The sequence below is a fragment of the Mauremys reevesii genome, linkage group 1 (genome assembly GCF_016161935.1).
Source record: "Mauremys reevesii isolate NIE-2019 linkage group 1, ASM1616193v1, whole genome shotgun sequence".
Taxonomy (NCBI): domain Eukaryota; kingdom Metazoa; phylum Chordata; order Testudines; family Geoemydidae; genus Mauremys; species Mauremys reevesii.
The window spans coordinates 248372669-248389906 of record NC_052623.1 but is presented as its reverse complement, the minus strand read 5'-3'; the positions used below and the strand labels follow the sequence as shown (position 1 = coordinate 248389906).

Here is a 17238-nt window from a genome sequence, read left to right as displayed (position 1 = left end):
AGGTGAAACAAACCCCTGCACAGAGAGATGATTAGTGTTTAAGTGACACACAATTCCTCAGCACAGGAGTGAATTTCACCCTAACTAAACTGTTTAAAAGCTCTCATTTCTACAGCATCAACTCTTCAATAACTCCTTCAGGCCCAGTTTTATCCTCAGTGCAATTCTCCTGATGTCAGTGACAGATAAATATGGCTCTGTGGTTTGTGATATCCTGCCCATTAATGCAAAGTGGGATATAAAATTGTCCTCCCTAAGAGCATGTGCTGTTTGTGCCCTGTTCAGGTAATCTGTGACAGTGGTAGATGCCTTTAGAACTACTTAAGGGAGATTTCCTGATGCTCACAGTGCAGCTAGGTGTCAGCTCCCATTGAATGTCAATAAGTCTTGGGTGTCCAACTTCTGTTTATGCTTTTGAAAATCTTCCCCCTTAAGTTCCTTTTTTCCTCTCTGTTTTGTGCTTGCTGGTTGAAGCTTCTTGCAGCACCCTGGCTGCCTGTAACTGTGTATATCTACATTGTGGTTTTGAGAAGAGGGGGAAATAAAAATAGAAATTAATGAAAAGGACATACAGCATGTGTTTAAGGGCCAGAGATGGTGATGCTAAGATTTAGTAGCAGTACAGCAGTCTGACTTCAAAGGCTGGATTCCCTTCATTGCTTAAGCGTGAAGCTGGGGTGCACACAGGACTTTGGGGACCTTCTATAAGAGCCCCCACCATGGAAACGCTCCCAGGTGTAGTGCTTACTACTGTGAGGAGTCTTACAGTATAATTTCAAGGGGACAACTTGCAGAGGGGCTTGTGGAAAAGAGACTGCAGCCCCAGGCTGTTAGCTTTGCCGTGCAAACCTTACCTAAGGAACCTTCTACATCCCTTCCCAGCCGACACTTTCCTCCCTGTGGGCCCACTGAGTGCTCCTTCTGGATACAGGTACTGCAGGAGCAACTGAGTTTCCCTTTCAGGTGGATGAGAGGGGAGAGCCACATATGCATCTGGGAGGCACTGTTCTCTGCTTTGCTCCCCACTGATATGCAGCCTCCTCTGGCGTAAAACCCAGTCGCTGTTTAACAGTATTGTGCAATTGTCAGGACAGGCAACAATCTGCCTGCTGTCAGACTAGGCCAGGAAAATCAAGCTCTTGGGCTGGGCTGTCACCAGGAGAAGACAACGACTTACCAGAGTCTGAAGCAGTGCTTCTCAATTGGCATGCAGGCAGCATAGCACCTCCCTTTGTCGTCTTCTGTGCTCAGGACATGATGCTAATGGGGCTGACACGCATGTGCAGGAAGGGCACATGTGCAGGGAATGATCTGTGGGTTAGCCTCCAACACTCTGTCATGCCAGGGTTCACAAGTGAGCCAGCCCTCTGATCACTTAGGGTATGCCTACACAGCAAAGGGAAACCCAGGGCTGGCCTATGCCAGCCAGCTCAGACTTGCAGGACTTGGGGCCTGTTTCATTGCTGTGGAGACTTCCAGGCTCAGGCTTGAGCCTGGCCTCTAGGACTTGACGGAGTGGGAGGGTCCCAGAACTTGGGCTTTAGACTTCTGGGCTCAGGCTACACAGCAGTGGAACAGCCTCACAGCCTGAGCGCCATGAGCCTGAATTTGCTGGCATGGGCTAGTAGTGGGTTTTTCTTTGCTGTGTAGATATACCCCTAGGCACCATAAGTTCCTCTGGAGAAGGCTGATTGGGGAATGTGATTAATTAATTAGCTAATCAGTCCCCAGACTGATAAACCAATTAACCATCAGCTGAGTGGGAGGTGGAAGGAGATGACTGGGTTAGGAGAGCTCAGTATGCTCTGAGATCCCAAGGGAGGAGATCTGTTTCTCCACCTCTGTGGGAAAGGGTGAGAAACCACTGCAAATACTTTCCTGCACAAGATGTATTCAGGTTGGTGAGACAATAAATGTGAAGGTGCCATGCACTGGAGAGTCTGAGTGGTTTCTGGGCATCAGAGGGTGAGGACAGAGCATGCCCTCTTACACCTTGCTCTGGGCCTCTCCATGGCTAGCTTATAATTGTCATTGGTCAATGGCAGATTGAGACTATTTAAAGTTTGGCCTGCAGGAGAAAATTTTAGAGGCAAATATAGTTTCCTTAAAGAGGATGTTGCCAGGACATTGGCTTAACACCCCACCATGTGCTGGTACTATGAAGGGTTCTTTGACCACCATACATGGTCAAGACCTCAATGTCACAGTCCATCTGAAAGGTAGCACTGCCATCCCAGCACAATGATGGGTCATGTCTTCCCTCCAAGCCTATTTTAAAAAAAAAAATCTTAGGTCTCACTCCCATCACCCATATTTCAATACACCTGAGGGAGTTCTGCGCCTCTGCACGTGCACAGAATTTGTCCCCTGCAGATTTCTTTGCTTCCCTGCAGAAAAATGACTTTCTGACGGGGAAGCAAAGGGAAGACCCATGAGTGCTGGGGAGGGTCACATGACCAGTATGTTTCAGGTGTCCAGGCAGCTAGCAGAGAGGTAAATCACTATGGGGCAGGAGGTGGACTGGAGAAGACCTGCCTGGTGGCTCCTACCCTGTGCTGGGCTCAGCTGCTAGTCCCGGCTGGGCTGGAAAGGGTAGGACTTCCTCTTCCCCTGTACGGCATGTGGGGCTGTGTCAGACCCATGCCCAGATTTCTCCCCTGGCTCTAGGAAGAGCAAACTCTCCCTCCCCCCTCAGCTTCCTGCCCCCATTGCTCCTTCAGCTGCAGGGGGAGGGATCCCTGTACAGGGAACTGCCCCCCCCTTCTGTCCAACCTTCATGCATCCAGACCCTCTCATACCTAGACTATCCTGCTGAGCCTTAATCTCCTCACTGCACCCAGAGCTACCCCCCCGCCACAAGCCCCACTCCCCCAGCATCTGGACCCCCTGCAAAGTCCCATAATGGTTGCACCCAGATCTCCTCTCTACCCAGGTCCCCCACGGAGCCACCTGTACCCAGATTGCCCCACACAGAACCTTCTTGCCCCACACCTGGATCCCCCCTTCCACACTTGGATCCTGCTGGGCTGAGCCTGCCTGCTGATACCTGGTGCACCTGGCACAGAGGGGCAGGGCCCTGGGCTGTTTCTGGGGCAGGCCCAGTCCTTGTGCTGGGTCGGAGTTGGGTGCAGCCTCACCACTGAATCTGTGTCCCGACGGTGTAGGGAAAGCTGCCCAGTGATCTCCCACCCCTGTGTGGCCAGTGGCCTGTGCTCTCCAGTGCCATGCTGGAGCCTCCGCACTTATTTGACAAATACAATTTGCAGAATTTTAAAATATTTTATGTAGATTTTATTTTTAAAAATTTTTTTGGCACGGAATGCCCTCATGAGTGTTCTATGTAACTTGCTACATTAATGTAAATATGTCCATTATTTTGCCTCCTCGGTTTCACTAAAGCAATCTGAGTACCATAAAGATTAGGAGCCAGATTCTGCTATTATACCTATGTAAATCCAGACTTTTTAATGGAGTTCTCTGTAGGGGACCAGACTTGGATCTTAATTACACATACTGCCAACAGGAATAATACATTGGAGCCTCATTTAATAATCTAAACATCCTTGGCCAAATTCTGCGCTAGCCATTAATGGGGTTGCAACTGTGTGCAAGCTGTCAGGTATTTGATTAGTACTGTGCAAAATACTGTACATTCTGTCTGAAGAATCATGACCCAAAGATACAGTTTGGGTGCAAGGACTGCTTAATTGGGGGAGATATTTGGTGTGGCTTTTATGTTTTGTTTTGCTGTAACCATAGAGATGGAAGGAAAGGAAAAGCTTGTAGACAGTAAGACAATGGCCTCATAGGGGTTCTGAAATACGTAGGTTGCTTATTAAAAGCACATGAGACAAGCTGGACTGACTCTTGAAAATGAGTCACTTTCGAAAGCCAGTGCAATCAGATGCCCATCTACAATATTTTCCTAAACAGAAATGTTTCAGAGCAGTAATTTCTATGGGTTACCCATTAAACAAAAGTTAGTCAAACTCCTGTTCCAATAGTGATTTCTGCTTATCCAGCAAGTGCTGTGTCCTTGTTCCCTTGCGGAGGGAATCCTCAGATGCTGCAATTCCATCACTCTGACAACACAAGGTTGCCTAAAGAGTCTGGACCAGAGGCTGGAATCTGGCTCCAAGGGTGTCCTTAAGCCTGCAGGTTGAAGTGTACTGCAAAGGGGTAAATCTCTTATAGGAACCAACCTCAAACAAAGGTTTATTTCTAGTACATTAAAGAAGGATAATGGCATAAGAAACCTTTAACACTTGTGCAGTCCAGTGGGTTTCAGTGGATCAAATTTGGTATCATAAATGTGCTTGGAAATTAGCTCTGATACAACATTGCAATAACTTATTAGACCTTCTCTTTACAAAGTAAGGATCACTTACTTCACCTGCTCCTGAAATGGGTGCTGCCATGCTGCCATCACTTAGGTGGAATGTGGTACCTGTTTAACAGTGTACAAAAACATCACACAACACTGTGGGACAGGAAGTAGAAAATAGAATGCCCACTTGAAACTTCAGGAGGAGTTTTAGGTAGGCAGAATGCAAAATATTTGGGTTAGACTCTCCCCAAGACACAAGTGCTATACTGTCGGATTGCAAGTAGGGATGTAAATACCATTAAAAAAGTTAACCATTTAAGCAATAACATATTTTTTAAATGGTTAACCGATTAAAGGGCTGGCTGGAGCTGCTTGGGCCAGCTGGCGTGGGGGTTAACGGTTAAGGCGGGTTAACTGGTAAGACTAATGCTTTCTGGTTAACATTTTACATCCCTAATTTGCAAATGACCATGAGTAGGCAAAACCTTACTCTTAAGACTCCTGAAAGACCACATCTCTAGTAACACTGTACCCACTAACACTGTGCTGGGACACTGGCTTGGTATTAACTCTGAGGAATGAGTACTACCTACTGAATCATAAGTATTATTTCCTGCAGCACCTAGGTATTCTTGGAGGGCCAGTGTTCAACTACTGACCTTATCTTACCCTGCTTAGATGGGGAGAGAGGATGGGATCTCAACATGGACTGGTATGGATGCAGAAGTGCAGTGAAAGGTCACTTGGCTTGTGTTACTGTGTGTGAAGTAACTGGATAGCAGCTTTAGCTGACACTTATGCTAGTCAGAGTGGCATATTTCCAGTGTCCTGATTGCTGTTCAATGTCTTAGCCAGGCTGGCTGGCTGGAAGTGCTCTTGGATTTTATCTGTGCAGTTCTCAGCATGCAACTGAAATGGGTGCCCAATGTGCTTAATAAATATCTTTTTTCTGAGTAAAAGGCTCCCATGTGCAAACACTCTCATTGTGGTAAAAGTAATCACAGGTGTGAAGCACCTCTCTTGGATTTCTTCCTTCTCTCCTCAACCTTCACCTCTCACCTTTGGCTGTGATCTTGTCGGGTGGCAGCATAATCTAAACAGTCTGGGCATTTCTTGGTCTGGAGTAGACATAGCTTCTGTCGGCAAAACTTGTGTCCACTTGGGTGTGAATATTCCACCCACCTGAGCGTTGCAAGTTACACCGACATAAGTACTTGTGTGCACAGGGAGAGCTTCTCCTGCTGACATAGCTTCTGCTGCTTGCTGGAGGTGGGTTTTTATTTCGACAAGAGCTCCCGTCAGCATAGTGTGTCTTCACCAGATGTGCTGTAGCTGTATCGGTGCTGAATTTTAGAGGGGGGGGGACACAGCAGTTCCTCACTCGTAGAAGGCCAGATTTTCCATGTTTGTAAGGAAGTCAGTTAATCTGCACATGTTTACATCGGGGTGACTTTGGTTTATAGATTATAAAGTGCTTAAGGATCCTTTAGGATGAGTGCCATGTGAATTTTTGAAATCATTAGCATTACGAACACATAACCTTGAATACAAGACACATGTCCTACAGCCTTTATTTAAATGAAGAATACAGCAGCCCAGAGTTTTAGAATTCCCATGCAGAAAGTTTATTGACTTAAGAGTATGCTCTCGGAATATAGTAGCCTCTTTTGAGGTTCTCAGAGCTGTTGCTTAGAATTCTTCTGTTCTCAGTCAGTGTCGTACTGTCTTACAGACTGACTTTGACCAGTTATAGGATAGTGAGTGAAGCTGTCAAACTTTGGTGCTTGCATTTTGCAAGGGTTTATATGAACATCTCTCCAGCTGCATATGTCCTCCTGAATTTTGGGGTTTAAACTCAAATCAGTCATTTGCAACAATAGTCTTGCTTCAGTGCACACTGAAATCACAAATGAGATTTGCTCATGAGATCTGTGAACTTTACTTTTTTTTTTTTTTTTTTTAATTAAAGGAGTGTACAGTTGTGGAGCGATATAAGTATCCTGTTAGGATTAATCTGCCATCCTGTTCCCATGGGCAAAAGAATTTTATTGTTTAACTGCTCTGAAAGTCTCTCAAACAATGGAGAGCTTTAAATTAAGTGAAACCTTCTTTATGAAATCAACTGATAGTTCAAGTTGTGATCAGTGTTTTTCTTGGACTCATGGTAACAGTGCTGCTATGAATGTCTTGATTGTTTATATGTTGGTCATTCCCTTCCACCTAATGTGAAAATCATTTGTCAATTTATACTCCTTTGCTCTGTGAGAACTGTCTGTTTTCTTAGCTGCTCACCTGTACTTTGCCTCTTGTCCCTTTGTCCATTTGGCACGTTAGTCTGTTTAGAAAGTTGGTGGTGTTTATTTTCTGAACTTGTATTACTTCAGGCTACCTAGCTTTCCAATTACAATCTGCTTCTGTAACCCCCTTTCCTAAAGGGGATCCAAGACATTATCAACAACTTACTCTCTCTTGCACAGATGTTTGTGGGGCAGAAATGTATGTGTAGACATGGGGCAAAATTTTCACAAGTACGTACATGATTACTTCGTCATATAGGAGCCAAAGGCTATGTCTACCCTTGAAGCTGGAGGTGCAAATTTCCAGCTCTAAAAATAGCGTAAAACAACTAGTCCCTTCAACTGCTCACCTAGCTGTGGCTACACTCCGCTTTTAATGCGCTAGCTTGAGCAGAGCTAGTGTGAGTATGTCTCCAGGAGCTGGAATTTACACCTTCCAACTCAAGAGTGTAGACACTGAAAGTCAAGGGGACTTAGGCTCCAAAATCACTCAGATGCTCTTGAAAATTTTACCCATTATGTAGAAACAACCCGCAATGACTCTCTGGCTACATTTAAATCCTGGTTTTGAGCTGTCTGTTTGGTGTGTGCGGGCCCGTGTGTGTTTTGGGAAGGACTGATTGAGGGTTTTTTCTAGTGATTTATGTGACCAGTACAATACAGCTTTATTGTGTAGTCTGTCTTATAGAATCTCAATCCCCAAAATGCTTCAGAATTAAAAACAGGTGGACTTCAATAAAATTAGGAGAGAGAAATGGCCATCTTTTGTAGAGTCAACCAGGTGGAAAGAGGGGGAAAACTGCTCCAGATGGCGGCAGCTGCAGAAAAGACCCATCACTGATTGTCTGTGGCAGTCAGCGCAAACACGTGGAGACAGAAATAAGTCTCCCTTTACTCTAGCAATTTTCTCACTGTTAATCTGGCAGCAGTGGGAGCAGTAATGTCGGGTGGGCACAAGTGTTCTTACTACCATGTTGTCTAGGTCTGGCACAAAAGTCTGCACCTGGCCTACACTAAAAAAGTTAGGATGACCCAGCTACAGTGCTCAGGGTGTGGAAACCCCCCCTCCTGATGGATGTAGTTAAGCTGACCTAACCCCAGGTATAGACAACATTAGGTCAACAGAAGAATTCTTCCATAGGCCTAGCTACTGCCTCTCAGGGAGGTGGATTACCTTTGCTGGTGGGAGAATCCCTCCCCTTGGTGTCAGTAGTTTCTACACTGAACCACTGCAGTGGCACTGGTGCAGCTATGCTGCTGTAGCGTTTCAAGTGTAGATAAGCCCTGGCATTAGTAGTAGTAGTAGTACTGGTAGCACTGTGGTGGAGTTGTATCAGTGGAGGCCAAGGGTATGGCTACAGCTGCACTGCTATCACACTTCACTTTAGATACCAGCAGTAATTACTGGAGGGGTTCTCCCATCAGCATAGATAATCTATCTCCCTGAGAGGCGGTAGCTAGGTTGATGGCAGAATTTTTCTGTCAGCATAGTGCTGGGTGGGGTGGGGTGGAGTGTCTGTGGTTGGGTCGGCTTAACTCCATTGCTCGGGGTGTGGATTTTTCACAGCCCTGGGACCTATGCCACTGTAAGGTCCCAGTGTAGGTCTGCCCTAATAGCAGGAGAATTAAGTCTGCGTTTATAGACAAGGTTTATGAGAGAAGCTGGAGCATTCAGGGTTTTAAAAACAGGGAGGGTAATCTTGAATAGTCCCTTTGAAGGGACTGACAAATTGGTTGTGTAGCAGAGGTTGTTTCATACTGCAGTTGTGCCTTTGGGCACCAATTAAGGCTCAGCGCCCTGCCCTGCTATGCACTGTGCAGACATGCTGTGGAAGGCAGGGGAGGGAAGTTCCTGCCCAAAACAGTCTCCTTCAGGAAAAATGTGTGTTCTGCCCTGCCTCACTTATGTGGCCCAAAGGGAGCAGAAACTGATTTCATTTCTTCTGCTGGGAATTCCCCCATTGACATCTGTGATGGGCTGGATCACAGAAACCCTCCTGGGAGCTGCCAACCGATGTGTCAAGACTACCTCTGCTCCTGTTTTCCCTGCCAGCTCAGGACTCCAGCACCCTGTCTTGCTGAGCCAGACACGCCTGTCTGCTCCAGCAAAGACACAGGGTCTGAATTACTTACCCCAAAGCTGCAGGTTTACCTGAAAACAGAGCTACAGATGTGCTTGTCTTCTTTAACATTCCAACCCAACCCCAATGGGATCTAAAACAAATAAATAAACTTTTTTACTTATAATAAAGTTTATGCAGGGTAAACTCCATAATTTGTCTCTATACACTAGATAGAGATGCACAGCTGTTTGCTCCCCCCCATTAATACATACTCTGAGTTAATTAAAGTAAAAGTGATTTTTTTTTATTAAATACAGTAAGTGTAGTGTTCCAGTAAGTAACAGACAGAACAAAGTAAGTCACCAAAAAAAAAAAAAAAAAAAAAAAAATAAATGTAATAATAAAAAAAAATATAGATATAATCATCTCAGAGATGATCAGCAGTGTTTCTTTTTTTTTCTCACCTTTCACCTTCCAGGTCCATTATTGGTACAGCTCCTGTTCCAGCTCTAGCTTCAGCTCAGGTGGCAGCTATTCTCTCTCCTCCTCATGTCTCTCCTCCTCTCTTTTTTATTTTTATTTTTTATATATTTTTTTGCATTTTGGTTCCGGTCCCTCCTCCCTCTGTTCTCCTCAATTGAAAGACACCAGGTTAAAGATGGATTCAGTTCAGGTGACATGATCACTTCACTGCAAGACTTCATTACCCACTTGCCAGCACACAAGTATACAGGAAGACTTACAGGTAAAACCGCCATTTGCAGACAATAGCCCTAGTTAATGGGAGTCATCAAGATTCCAAACCACCATTAATGGCCCACACTTTACATAATTACAATCTGCCCTCAGAGTTACATTTCATATTGCTAGTTTCAGATACAAGAGGGTACATTTATACAAATAGGATGATTACACTCAGTAGATGATAAGCTTTGTAGTGATACCTTACAAGAGACCTTTTGCATGAAGCATATCTCAGTTACATTATATTCACTTGTTTTATAAAACCATATAGACTGCACAACGTCACAACATCCTGTTCAGGTCAGCCAAAACTGCAAACCACCGTGTTACTGCTCTGCCTCAGTATGAGTGAGCTTTGCGGCTGCTGCTGCTAAGCTATGTATCAGCTCCCCAACGCACCAGCTTGTCTGCCTTGCCCAGCAAATTCTTCAGGATGCTGCCAGTTCACACCTTGCCTTGCAGGTAACAATCAGTGAACCCCAGCTCCCAAGTTTCCCCAGAGCCGTCTCTCTGCAGTGTCTAGTCCCTCTCCCTGGATACTCACAAGAAGGTATTGCATTTGCTGCCTCCAAAGAGGGCCCATCAGCCTGTCAGATGACCTGGAGACATACACTGAAGTGAAGTGCAACAGCACCGTGAGAGGGCTTTGTAAGAAAACAAGAATAAGTTCATTAACAAAGAATATAGGTTTCAGTGACTTCAAGTAAGACTGAAAGAGAGGAAAGGTTACAAACAACAAAACGTGATTTCTAGTGACTTAAAGCTTACTTCAGCAAGTTACAGTCTTTGTCCAAGTAGGTTTCTCACCTGTAGTCAGCCCCCAGAGACTTCAGTCCCTTTGAGTGAAGGTTCCACCTTTCTTACATTTCAAGAGCTCTGGCTCCTTGTGTGTGTCTCAGGTGATGAATGCCAAAATGGCTTTCTGTTCCCGCTTATATTTCCCAACAGCCGTTGTCTCTGTTTCAAGAGGTAGGCAGGCTTTCTAGAGGTACAGCATCCCCTGTTGTGATCGTTAGTGGGAAATCTCTCCTGCACTGGCTAGTTTTGATGGCTTCGTTTACCTTCTATGTACGTGTACTTTCATTGTTTCTGGCCTCGCCTTGCTCAGTTTCCACTGGAGATGCAGGCAAAACATTTTTGTCTGGGAAAGGCTGGACTTACGCACTGTGTGCTGAACACACTTTAGGAACATAGTTCCAGCACATCTCTAATTCCTTATACACTACCTGCACATAAATCACACAATAATTCATGCCCAGCTTCTTACTAGTTTGCATATGACATCCTACACAGTGCGTCCAGCCTGATGTGAGTTAGGGTATGGGGTGCACTTTGCCAGCTGGCATTTAAGGGCTCTCAGGGTCACAGAAGGGAAGTTCCCAGTGTGCATATAGCTGGCTCCCTGTCCTGGTCCAGCTGACTGAGAGTCTCCTAGGGACTGTAGCCAGCTCTCATAGGTTAGTGCTAACCTGCACTGGGGCTAGGGTTGAGCCTGGCAGATAATCAAGAAGCCATAACGGTCCCTGCGTCTCAACTCCTTGCTTAGCTGAACAGATTGTTGCTGCAGCAGAGACTGTGAACCAACGTCTTTGGAGATACATGGGGGCAATCTTAAGGCAGGAGGTTGCCTTGTGCTGGGTTTAATTGTGTGGCATTTTTTGTTCTCTCTTTTTGCAGGCATCTCTGATGAGGATATAGTTAATGTTACCCTTCCTACTGGCGTGCCTGTGCTCCTTGAACTCGATGAGAATCTGCGCCCTCTTAACCGTCACCAGTTTCTAGGTGATCAAGAGGCTATCCAAGCTGCCATCAGAAAAGTGGAAGATCAAGGAAAAGTAAAACCTGTTGAGAAGAAATAATGCTTCCGGATGCTGCCCCCACTCCCTTGTGCGTGTGGTAATAAGTAGTGCTTTGTGAGTGTTAAGTTGCACTTTGAGCTTGTTAATTTTAAATATTAATTAGGAGCGCTAGTTATGCGTTAGGTTAGTACACCAGCCTTTCACCTTTGGAGACTAAAGTTCAAATCCCAATGTGGGTTACAGGTGAAAAGGCAGTGGCTGATTTCATCCTAAGCGGTAGTAAGGAAAACATAAAATTGTTACAGTCTGCCACAAATCTTTGCTCAAGAAAGGCCCAAGCCAGCAATATGGTAGGGTATATTACAGGTCAGGATTAAGAAGTATTGGCAGAGCTCTGTGAGGAAAGCTTGCACTGCAGAACACCTGGCTCCCAATAACATTTGAAGTCCCTCGCTTTCACAAGTACTAAATGCTCCCAATTTGCAAAAAGTATGTATTTGGTAGTAAAGTGCCAGTTAGATTGTTCTTTACTGGAAGTCCTTTTAAGAAGCCTGCCCGTGGCACTAGCATATACATTACAGGCAGTTCTCTCTTCGTCTTATTGCAGCTGTGCTTGAGAATGCACTTTTGCTAGCAGCTCACTTTTTTGTGCTTCAAAAATATCTTGTGGCTTGACTCTTCCAAGGCTAGTTCTTGCTCCAGAAAACGTGCAATCCTGCTATCCACACAATGGAGTGTGGTGTGCTTGGAAGAAGTCCTCTCTATATCGTTCCCCCTTTGCCTTACTTTCAAAACTAGTCTTTAGGGCTTAATTCTGCTAGGTTGCACCAGTGTAGGGGAAAGGATGGCCCAGTGGTTGGGGCACTGGCCTGGGACAAGGGAAACCTAGGTTCAACTCCCTGCTCTGCCACAGACTTTTGGTGTGACCTTGGACAAGTCACTTAGCCTGTCTGGGTACGTTGACACAGCCCACAGCAGCGAACTTCTGGGTCAACAGACAGGTTTGTGGGGCTCATGCTAGTGCTCTAAAAATAGCTCTGTAGAGAGCACTTGGACGGGGTGGCTTGGGCCCTGAAGCCTTGGGAGAGGGGTTAGAGCACTAGTGTGGGCCTCGCTAGATTGAGTCTGTCGGCTCAGGCTGGGAAGCTTGCTTCTGCAGGCTGTGTAAACGTCCCCTTAGTGCCTCAGTTCCCATCTGTGAAATGGGGCTCCCAGAGAGGAGACGGGCACCCTGTGATAAAACCACCCATTGAAATGACACTGCTGCAGCCAGGTTGTTCAGGGCATATGTACACGTGCATGCAAACCTAGTGGAATTTCACTGATGTAACTCAGCAGACTTTAGCCCTCAAAACACAGAGCACAAAGAGGTTAGTGCATGAATAGAACTTCAGACTTGTCATGGACTTAGCCCTATTAGAACAGGAACTTGGATAGGTTTCAAGCACTTAACAGAATCTACAGGCTTGATCCAATTCCCATTAAAGTCACTGATAACACTGACTTGACTTGAATAGGGCCTGAGCCAAACCTTTGAAATTCCCCACTTCCACCACTCTGTGGCGCTCCAGATAAGGGCTAGAGAGTGGTCTCCACTGAACTCTACAAACATTTTTGCAAGCGAGATTCCCATGCTGGTCCCAGAATTAGCTCCTTGCAAGAGCAATACTGAAGAGATTGTAATGGTGAGTAGTGTATGTATGTGCAGTGCACTCCAAGAAATAAATACAGCTGTTTCATCGTGTGATCCTGTAAACAGCAGAGAACATTAAAATTTACTTCGGAGTTTGTTCCCGTGAACCTCTTATCACAACTACCTACTGCAGTGTGTGGTGTCTTAATTTCCTTTTTAAAAACAAAACCCAAAAAACCTCAACTTGGGTTTTTTTACAGGCACTCTTGTCAGGAAATTCCACATTGAGGCCTTACTCTCATTTCTCTTGCGCTGGTGTAAAACTGCTGTAGCTTAAATCTGAATCCATCCCAGTAACTGAACTCTTTCAATGGTCCCAATTCTGCCCTCCGATGCACAGAGCTCCCACTGATTTCAATGGAAATTGCATGTGCCTATCCGAAGACAGAATTTGGCCCTTTGTATGTTCAGTGCAGCCAAGCTATGACTGCCGAGGGAACAGCTATGAATTCCCTGAGTGCAATGCCTGTAAAAATCTCACATATAGCTGTTTGCAGTGAGTGGCTTGTTTAATTGGATTTTTATAGGTTCAAGAAAACGACTGCCCCCTGGCGAGTTGAGCATCCTTGCACTTCTTTAGCACTCTGACTTTCAGAGTGTAGTAGTAGCTTGTGTCACTAAAGCATGATGATTGTAACAGACATATTGCTGGGTATCTTTCCTTGACATGAATGGCATTTGGACTCTTGGGTTTTTTTGTTTATATTGCACTAGCAAGAGGGGGCTGGTGGCAGTCTCTCCTGGGATTTTTTTTTTTTAAGATAAAGTCTCTTTCTAAAATACAAAGTCACAGTTTACTTTAATCCTCAAATGTATTGTGCACTAGATGAGAACCTCTATGCAATCACCTATACTTGTGACATTGATAAGCAACCTACAGCCTGGTATATGGATTTTTTTGTATATATTCATCTGTATATGGTGTTTGAGTCAAAAATGATCTCCTCCTCCACAGTAGCATCAGTACGTTGGCTGCTGATCGGTGAACGTTCGCTTTCCAGAGACATACTGAAGAGCCCCATCACTAACATGGCTTTCTCTTTGGTGTGACAGCTGACACTAGCACTGGTAAAGATGTTCATGAAGCAGCACTACTACAGACTTCAGCAGGAGTGGCGTCCCTCATCTGTATGGTTTGAGATGTTCTTAGATGCCTGAATGTGGTGGGGGGAGTGAAAAGAAATATAGGAAATCTAGTATTTTTTGCAGAGTATAATTAGTATAGTTTTGCAACCAAGGCTACCAGCACCACATGCTGTTCTCCGCTATATACATGTAACTCCCATTGACCACACTGGGATTCACAGACGTGTAGCTGAGGCCAGAGCATGGTTTTCAGCTGGTTACCATACTGCAATGCCAAAGCAGTGCAACATAGGAATTTTTGGGAACTTGAGATGCTGCAGCTACAGTGTAACGCTTGAATGCTGATAAATAAGCCAAACTGCACAGGCATTTCACATAACACAAAGACAGGGCTAGATAGCCGTGTCTCGTGCTCTCACGCAGAAGGGAAAGGAGCACTGATCTTAGGAACACCTGACCTTTAAGTAGACAGGTTGGAGGGAAAGTGCTGAGTAAATGTTCAGAAGCCATAAGTTCAGCAGCCAGTTGAGTGGAGCAAATCAAAAATGGTTTCAAATGGAACTGGTTTTTTGCAATGCTCTTAACTCACATGGCAGTGGGAGTGCAGCAGGAAGTTGGACTGCAGTTGTTTGGGCTGAGACTCTATTTGATGACAAAGCAGCTCACCAAGGTTTGGTCCCCATGCTCTTCAGCATTGCCAGTGCAGGGAGCAACAGACTGAGACCTTCATCTTCTCCTGGGGGCTATAAAATGCCCCTCAATAGGGATCAGAATTGGAGGCCCAAGCCAGGAGTTTCAGTGCTGGTAAGTGGTCAGGTCTCTTGGCATCCCTTGTAACTATATTATTGGGACACAGTGGGGAGGGGAGGTGTACTTGAGGACAGAAGCCAGCATTCATGGGGAAGGAGGCCTGATCTACAGGCTCTGTTATCTTACAGCAAAGGGATAGATGAGAAGCAGGCTGGTGACCCTTCTCAATCCATGATTAGAAGATGCATTTTCCCTTGATCTTGAGTGAGCTTCAGAGCTCCAGAAATAATACAGATTTCCACAGCTGGCGACATAGGCATGGTTGGTTTGCTTATGTGTTTGAAATGTGTGGTTTGTTGTGTGATCCTGTTGAGAACACTTGTAAATATTTACTTGTAGAGCTGGCATTTTCTTTAAAAATCAATAAACCACCTGAAATGCAACTTTAAAATGGTTTGGCTTCACCTTTCCCCCCCCTCCCCCTATTCGTCTATTCTTCCCATAGATCTGAAAACGATGGGTTTTCGCAAGTTGGAAATCTTATGGCAGCGTAGCTGCATCAGTACAGCTGTGCCACTGTAAGGTCTCTGGTGTAGGCCTGGCCTTCATCATCACCAGGGCCTAGCACTTTCCATTTAAAGATGCCAAAGTGCTTATCCTATCATTACATTTTCAGTGATGTGTGATGAGCCACTTCTGTGGTAAAACATGGCTAGCGTTTAAACAGCGCATGCGCACTGCCCAACTTCCCTTCTTAAATGAAGGGAAGTTGGGGTGGGGGAGGGGTGTGTATCCATTTCAAACTCTAGGGGAATGTAGATAACTAGAATTTGTGCCTAGTGTTGCCATCTTTTGTGATTTCTAGTCTCACAATACTTAAAGCCTTGGCTGCTGGAGACAACCTCCTGCAAATACTCTTTACTCCAAGCAGAGTGCCCCCTCCCGCCCCAAATTGGAGAAGTGTTTGACTCCATGGGGTCTGCTTGGCACATGGCTGTTGCTATTGATTTTACATGGATGGCACTCAAGTACCATGGTGAAGGGTGGCTGCATAAAACTCTAAAGTAGAAAACCCAGAAGGCAAAGAAAAGCCTCACGCTGTGTCTGTCATCTTTAAACAAACAACACAAACCCTTGTGACTTTTAAGCCAATCCTGTAATTTGTGGGGGGGCCTAACTGTGATGTTTTGAGGATCATCCAGACCAGGAAGCTGTTCTGAAACTGCCTGCCTGTAACCTTGAGGGTCTTTATGCTGTGCTGCTTTGGTTCCGTTCCCTGATGCCAGGAGCCTGCCTACAAGCACAATGTCTCACTCTGGCTTCCACCAGCACGGTTACTCCAAAGGGTGACACCAACCACCCTTCCATTCCTAGGCTCCCCAAATCCATGCTCCTTGAGTCTTAGGCTGAGCATCTGGTACTTATCTCCCTCCTGTTCGTCAGCCCCAGAGGTGTGAAACCTGGTCCCTCGTCCCCACTTATCGGTTCACTTTGGCACACATACTCAACACAGTTTGCACAACGGAGACCTGCTTGGGATGAAAATAAATTTAATACAAAAATCACAGATTCAAAGATAAAATAGTAAGGGAGAGCACACGTATACAAGTTACACAGCAAATAAACAAAAGTGCAACCTCAGGCTTTACACGTCTATATTAGATAAAAATCCCTTTTTTCCCCTCTCCTCCCCCCCAATTAACTAATGGTCCATCATAGTCTTTTCCTAGGCTGCATCATCAATAGGTACATGTTGCTTTTGTGTAAACTGGCTTGCGAGGTATTCCTCCCTACTGTGATGTGTAGTTAAAATTGTACAGATTGAGCATAGTTTTTTATATACATAGAACTGGAAGGGACCTGGAGAAGTTGTCCAGTCCAGTCCCCTGCACTCATGGCAGGACTAAGTGTTGTCCAGACTAGACATAGATTCATAACCACAGTCCATATACTCCTCATAATGACTTCAATTCAGAAGATTACAAGCTTTCATAAAATAACTTGATATAGGTTTATTGTACAGTAGGAATGTAAATGGTGGATTTTCTGTGACTAAGTCTTTAAACCATGATTTGAGGACTTCAGTAACTCAGCCAGAGGCAAGGGATCTATTATTGGGGGGAGGTTCGGTGGCCTGCAATGTGCAGGAGGTCAGACTAGATGAGCGTGATGGTCCCTTCTGACCTTAAAGTCTAGGAGTCTATAATCCAGTATGCAATCAGCTGGGCTAACTGCTCATTGTCTGTTCTCCCCTTGGGGTATCTGGACCCTGATTGTCATGCTGAGTCATGATTTTTTGTCCAGTTAGGGTTGGTCATGCCACTACCCAAGTGAAAGGTGCCCTGGGATTTAAGGAGTACAGGTGCTCAAGAACTCGATAGAACTCTTCTGAAAGCTGGCACCAAAAGCAGTGATCCTTAGCCAATGCACAGCATGGTACTAATTGGGACTTAGAGGAAAGAGCACCTCCTGGGGCATC

The 17238-nt window shown here is 45.3% G+C and overlaps 1 protein-coding gene across 7 annotated transcripts in view; it reads left to right on the top strand.

Moving 5' to 3' along the window:
• Window positions 1–15202, top strand: part of BPGM (bisphosphoglycerate mutase) — a 37921-nt gene extending 22719 nt beyond the window's left edge. For 4 of the 7 annotated variants that reach the window (XM_039498454.1, XM_039498429.1, XM_039498464.1 and 1 more), the window contains one exon: window positions 11109–13046. In XM_039498454.1, coding sequence (XP_039354388.1) covers window positions 11109–11290 — 182 coding nt within the window. In that variant the 3' untranslated portion in view covers window positions 11291–13046. Of the gene's footprint in view, window positions 1–11108; window positions 13047–13878 lie in introns of those variants that run through there. The other 3 variants (XM_039498446.1, XM_039498439.1, XM_039498431.1) reach the window with 3 other exon arrangements.
• The last annotated feature ends 2036 nt before the right edge of the window (window positions 15203–17238 follow it).